The sequence below is a fragment of the Lipophrys pholis genome (assembly GCF_963383615.2).
Source record: "Lipophrys pholis genome assembly, chromosome: 11".
In the NCBI taxonomy this organism is placed as follows: domain Eukaryota; kingdom Metazoa; phylum Chordata; class Actinopteri; order Blenniiformes; family Blenniidae; genus Lipophrys; species Lipophrys pholis.
In genome coordinates this window covers 703901-710772 of record NC_137631.1, presented here as the reverse complement: position 1 = coordinate 710772, position 6872 = coordinate 703901, and the positions used below count along the sequence as shown (strand labels likewise).

Here is a 6872-nt window from a genome sequence, read left to right as displayed (position 1 = left end):
ATCCTCTCCTCTCCCCTCCCCTCCCCTCCCCTCCTCTCCTCTCCTCTCCTCTCTCCCATCTCTCTGTCTCCCCTCCCCTCCCCCTCCCCTCCTCTCCTCCCCTCCCCTCTCCTCTCCTCTCCTCTCCTCCCCTCCCATCTCTCTGTCTATCCTCTCCTCTCCCCTCCCCTCCCCTCCCTCTCCTCCCTCCTCTCCTCCTCTCCTCTCCTCTCCTCCCCTCCATCTCTCTGTCTATCCTCTCCTCTCCTCTCCCTCTCCTCTCTCCCCCCCCCCCCCCCCCCCCCTTCCCAACCAGTCCTCAGAAAGCCTCCACCTCTGACTCTGGGTTCTACAAAGGTTCTTCCTGTTGGAGGAGTTTTTCTTTCCACAGTCGCAAATCAGTCTGCTGCTCATGTGGATTCGTTGGGTTTTTCTCTTTTCTCTGTTAAAAGCTCCGAGACATGACTGAGTTGTGTTTGGTGCTTTATAAATAAAGTTGAATTGAATTGAATTGAGCTGTGCATGATGACCCTTGACCCCCCACCACAATGCGTACAGTCAACTATTAAGAGGACATTAATGAAATACCCTCGCATTTTCCCTTCGTAACCATTCTATTGTGTGTGTGTGTGTGTGTGTGTGTGTGTGTGTGTGTGTGTGTGTGTGTGTGTGTGTGTGTGTGTGTGTGTGTGTGTGTGTGTGTGTGTGTTGGCCATCCCACACTGACCTCGTGCTCGCGGTTGTACCGTTTGCTCATCTCGGTCTGCGTGATGTCCCAGCCCACCTGGTACCACTTGAACAGCTCCTCCAGCGAGTCGGCGGCCAGGTCGAAGTGCAGGCCGTCCTGCTCCAGGCTCTGCAGCGTCAACACGTGAGGCTTCTCGTTCTTCCCGCTGCACACTGTGACCCGGGACGGACACACCCAGAACCCAGAACCCACGCACACGCACACCAACAGAAAGCCTCACCGTGAGAGCGAATCGCACGCGGACATCTCAAGCTGCCCGGTAAGAACAAAGTGTTCACGCTGTACATGTACTGCGATGTGCAGATCGGTTCTCAGGATCGGACACATGTGATCAAACAGCACAAAGGAAAAAGAATAAGAATCAAACGAACAAATAAAGTAGAGCTACACTCGGTAGAGCGCAAAACTTCACCAACGCCACATTAGTTTGTAGAACCGAGTTAGCATTGCTACATGATAGCCATTAGCTCATATCGATGCTAACTAGCCTGTCAGGTAGCTACATCACTGTGAAACACTGAGCGTCTCCATGGCAACAGACGCTGATCTCCTTTGACCTCCTCCATGAGGAGCCTCTCCTCCACTTTGTATGGGACAGATTTATGGGATTTATTCAGAAACATTTAGAGTTAAACTCTAATTCATCCCTGAAGATTTCATGTAATTCAGGCGAGAAGTTGGTAAAACTCATAAGTACAAATAAATAAATATATAAATGAAGAGGAAAACTTAACCTTCTCTAACTAATAACTACCTCAAATACACCAAGTAATCATTCATAATGAGGAGCAGAGGAGGAGCAGAGGAGGAGCAGAGGAGGAGTAGAGGAGGAGGAGCAGAGGAGGAGTAGAGGAGGAGTGGAGGAGGAGTAGAGGAGGAGGAGCAGAGGAGGAGTAGAGGAGGAGTAGAGGAGCAGAGGAGGAGTGGAGGAGGAGGAGTAGAGGAGGAGGAGCAGAGGAGGAGCAGAGGAGGAGCAGAGGAGGAGCAGAGGAGGAGCAGAGGAGGAGTAGAGGAGCAGAGGAGGAGTGGAGGAGGAGCAGAGGAGGAGTAGAGGAGCAGAGGAGGAGCAGAGGAGGAGCAGAGGAGGAGTAGAGGAGGAGCAGAGGAGGAGCAGAGGAGGAGTAGAGGAGGAGCAGAGGAGGAGCAGAGGAGGAGTAGAGGAGGAGCAGAGGAGGACCGACTCACGGTTCTGGATGTTGCACTTGGAAATGTCCACCACTCCTTTACACAGCTCACCCAGAGGGTTGTCCTCCAGATCCTACACACACACACACACACACACACACACACACACACACACACACACACACACACAGAGTTAGGGTGGATGTTGATGGGCGCTGCCGCAGGAAGCGCTGGACCTGATCTCCACCTGAGCCCTGCTGTCCGACTGAGAGTTGTTGGAAAGTTCCTCCACGTGGTTCGCAGGAAAGAAGTGTTGGATCTTCCCACCGAGGTCTCCTTTCCACCTGCAGGGGGCGACAGAGAGGCGAGGGGCGGAGGGAGGGCAAATCAAGTCGTTCAATGAAAACAAAGAAAAGGAAGATAACGAAAGTGAAAAACAACCAAAACAACAAACACGAAATAACTAAAAGACACAAAAAATAAAGCAGGAAAACATCAAGAAACAGGGATCACCAAAAGAAACAACAAACAAACAACAAAGGAAAAACAAACAACAAAGAAACAACAAACAACAAAAGAAACAACAAACAACAAAGGAACAATAAACAACAAATAAACAACCAACAAACAACAAAGAAACAATAAACAACAAAGGAACAATAAACAACAAAGGAACAACAAACAACAAAGAAACAACAAACAACAAAGGAACAACAAAGAAACAATAAACAACAAACAAACAACAAAAGAAACAACAAACAAACAACAAAAGAAACAATAAACAAACAACAAACAACAAAAGAAACAACAAAGAAACAATAAACAACAAAGGAACAATAAACAACAAAGGAACAACAAACAACAAATAAACAACAAACGACAAAGAAACAATAAACAACAAAGGAACAATAAACAACAAAGGAACAACAAAGAAACAATAAACAACAAACAAACAACAAAAGAAACAACAAACAAACAACAAAGGAACAACAAACAACAAAGAAACAACAAAGGAACAACAAACAACAAAGAAACAATAAACAACAAAGAAACAATAAACAACAAACAAACAACAAAGGAACAACAAACAACAAAACAACAAAGGAACAATAAACAACAAACAACAAAGAAACAACAAACAACAAAGGAACAACAAACAACAAAGAAACAACAAACAACAAAGGAACAATAAACAACAAAGAAACAATAAACAACAAAGAAACAATAAACAACAAAGGAACAACAAACAACAAAGGAACAATAAACAACAAAGAAACAATAAACAACAAAGGAACAACAAAGGAACAACAAACAACGTAAATAAACAGATTGATGACATAAATAGAACAAGGATCTACAAAACAATAAGTGAACACCAACACAACATAAAAGATATCAAACTACACAAAATGTGTGTGTGTGTGTGTGTGTGTGTGTGTGTGTGTGTGTGTGTGTGTGTGTGTGTGTGTGTGTGTGTGTGGGCTGACCAGTTGTCGTCGTCCTTGCTCACGTTGTGTATCAGAGCTCCCCGGCTGAAGCTCAGCTCGTCGGGCCGAGTCGCCTGGTAGCTGTACGCCGCCCGCACCGTGGTCGAGGGCTGGGAGGGAAAACAAGCCCCACCCCCCCACCGGTGAGCGTGGTGATCGAAACAAACACACCCAAGGAGAAACTCCCACTCACCAGCGAGGGCTCGATCTCGTTGGGCTCCACGTACATCTTCACCTCGTAGAGCGACGCGCAGTGAGTCTCCTGCGGGGGAAAGGTCCCAAGGTCAAACACAAGGGGGGGGCGGGGTCTTACAGGCTCCACCCCCCTGCTGCCCACACCCACCGTGCTGAAGAGGTCCACCAGCTCGGGCGTGACGGCGTAGCGCAGCTTGGTCTTCCGGTACAGCGGCTTCTTCCTGAAGTAGTTGACCAGCTCCACCAGACTGTCAAAGGTGGTGGTGGTGCCCAGAAGATAGACGCTGCCCTCCTTCTGGATCCGGCAGTGCTTCACCTCCCCGTCTCCTCTGGACACAAACAACAACAACAACAACAATAAACAAAACAACAACTCTTCCAATACACAAGAACCCAAGGACGTAAAACCTTTTAGTTTTACCTTCATCTGTTTAACGTCAATGTAAGAGAAACGAGATGTGACGGGAAAAGTTGATAAATAATAATAATGTAGTGACTGTTTGTCACTAACCAATTGGCTCAAACCATGAGTCCAAACTATTCAAATGACCACTGAGGCTACGTCCCAGGTACGTCCCAGCTACGCCCCAGCTCGGCTTTACGCAGCTCAACAGATGAAAACGAAGTCCAGACCAGAAGAGTCCGTTTGAGGTGGTTTATGTACTCATACTTTAAACATACAGAGACATTCTCTGCAGCCTGTCTGACGCTGTGGTAAAAAACCTTCTGCCCTCGCAGCCTGTGGCTCCGCCCACCTTCACCCACTTATGTAAATGTGCCTCTCCATCCATTGTTCACTCCCTCCTGACAAACGGGGGGAACCACGTTTTCTTTGAGAACAAAGAAACATCTGCTGACCGCTTGGTTAGACTCGCCATTAGTCACGTGACCCCCACCATGGCCCCCGCATCCCCTCCCGTAAGCTGCACTACTGCACTCCAACAGCAGGGGGCCATGGTGGGGGTCACCATGGCCCCCACCATGGCCCCCGCATCCCCTCCCGTAAGCTGCACTACTGCACTCCAACAGCAGGGGGATCCACTGACTCCGTCCACCAGGAGGAGCGGAACGCCGTGACCTCGGGGAGCGTCGTCGTCACAGCAACAACTCTGCATCAGTGAAACTGTGCCGCCATGTTGGCTCTGTGAGAACCCCACCAGAGCCGCCATCTTGGATGGGTATACCAATGCATCCATCACCCGTGGACACTTTCACGGTCACCACACTGACCCGGCGTCTGCCTCCCCCAGTGGACATTCGAGGTCACTACACCCATTCTCACACACACACACACACACACACACACACACACACACACACACACACACACACTTGTACATAGTGTTGCTGTTTAATAGATTAGTTCTCCATGTTTGCTACTTGAATGTGTTGATTTATGAGATGATTTCTGAATTATTTATGAATTAATACATTTTTATTAATAAACGCCTGTTAGCTGAATTGAACGATTCTTGGTGATTATTGTGTATTTATTGTTGACAATTCACTGGTTTGTAACAGTCTGTGCTCGGATCTCACACCTTCCCTTTTATTTAAGATTGTTATATTTTTACACAGAAATATTAACAAATTAGACCGATATTTTGGTATTAGCTATTTGAAGATTCTCTGGTGGTGCCCCCCTTTTATTATTAATGAATGAATAACAAATTTATTGAAATGAATAATTTTTCATTAATAAACAATTTTTGATCGTTTATTAACTTTAAGTAATTAATCGATTACTTTAGGAGTTGTTAATGAGTAAATGACCGTTTACTTCCACTAATAATTTCAATTTTAATAAAATTACTTCCAGTGATTTATTACTTCCAGTAAATTAATGCTAACAACCAAACATAAGTCCCAACACTCTATAAAGTAAATGTGATGTATGTGTGTGTGTGTGTGTGTGTGTGTGGAGTCTGTAGTTTGTACCTGAAGGTGATGGCGAAGGAGTCGGGTTCTCCTTCTCTCTGCCGGATGAGGAAGGCTCCGTCTCGAGGAATCCTCATCAGGTAATCTGCAGCCTGACCGCGGCTCAGATTACTGTAGAACCACCTGAACACAGCGTGTGTGTGTGTGTGTGTGTGTGAGTGAGTTTTGACAATTCTATCCTATATACTAATTTAAAAACCATCTTCACAATTGTTAACAATACTGCTCCACCGCCACTGAAACAAGTCATCAAACTTTACTCTGAACAAACACCCAGAAACTTGTTTCATCTCCAAAACATCCTCCACCATGACACAAACAGCCTTTTCATTTAAAACATCAAACTCTGGAATCAGTTTCAGTCTGAATCTGTAGTGTGGAACCAAGAAAAACCAGCTGTGTCACATCCGTCTATTTTAACTGTCCACTGTATTGTTGTTTAATGTATTCTAGTATTTTATATGAATTTATTAATCCAGGTGTTGAATTTTAATGTTTATTGTTGATGTTAATAATAGTCCCTAATTTGACTGTAGTTTACATTTATAATGTGTATTATAATGTGCTCCATAAGATTTTTAATATCTGTAGTAATTTTTATGTTTTCATGGTTACTAGTTACATGGTTAAGAGTTTTTACTGCTCGTTATATTTGTAAATATATATTCTTATGTTGTGTGACTGCAGGTGGAAACTAGCAACAGCTAAAATCTGGTAGGAAGCAAGACGAATATTTTTGTACACGGTCCCTGGAAAATAAATTAAAAAAAAAAAAAAAAATTTTAAGTGTGTGTGTGTGTGTGTGTGTGTGTGTGTGTGTGTGTGTGTGTGTGTGTGTGTGTGTGTGTGTGTGTGTGTGTGTGTGTGTGTGTAACGGACCCCTGGTTCTGGTGGGGCTCCGGTTTGGGGACAGGCTTGGTGAGGCGCAGCTCGAAGTCCTGGCAGCGCAGCGGCATCTCCCGGTAGTACTGGATCAGGGCGAACAAGCTGGGGAAGTGCAGGTTGGGCGTCAGGTAGAAGAAGGTGGCTCCGCCCTCCCAGCCCGAGCGGATGCGACAGTGCTGGACTCTCCCACTGCGCCTGAAGGCACCACGACACAGGTCACTTGATGCCGCCTGCCGCCGGGTCCAGGGCGTTTGTCAGAAGCTCGTTACCAGAAGGAGAGGCTGTAGTCGTCCAGGTTGCGCTCGCTCCTCCTCACGAGGAAGGTCCCGTCCAGACCGCCACTCTCCGCGCAGTGACTCTGGATCAGACGCTCCGCCTCCAGCCGGGCGTCCATCATCCCGCCGTGAAACCACGGCTCCGAGGAGTGCTTCTCACTCTGCTGCTGAAATCACACACACACACACACACACACACACACACACACACACACACACACACACACACACACACACACA

The 6872-nt window shown here is 46.4% G+C and overlaps 1 protein-coding gene across 1 annotated transcript in view; it reads right to left on the bottom strand.

Annotated features, from left to right (window-relative positions):
- The window catches only part of plcg2 (phospholipase C, gamma 2), a gene marked incomplete at both ends in the record, with an annotated part of 41996 nt that overhangs the window by 1250 nt on the left and 33874 nt on the right, over positions 1 to 6872 (bottom strand). The window contains 9 exons of the mRNA XM_080474751.1: positions 707 to 879; positions 1913 to 1985; positions 2100 to 2196; positions 3340 to 3449; positions 3533 to 3601; positions 3683 to 3863; positions 5473 to 5595; positions 6352 to 6552; positions 6627 to 6799. Of these exons, the coding sequence (XP_080330877.1) occupies positions 707 to 879; positions 1913 to 1985; positions 2100 to 2196; positions 3340 to 3449; positions 3533 to 3601; positions 3683 to 3863; positions 5473 to 5595; positions 6352 to 6552; positions 6627 to 6799 (1200 nt within the window). The remainder of the gene's footprint in view (positions 1 to 706; positions 880 to 1912; positions 1986 to 2099; positions 2197 to 3339; positions 3450 to 3532; positions 3602 to 3682; positions 3864 to 5472; positions 5596 to 6351; positions 6553 to 6626; positions 6800 to 6872) is intronic.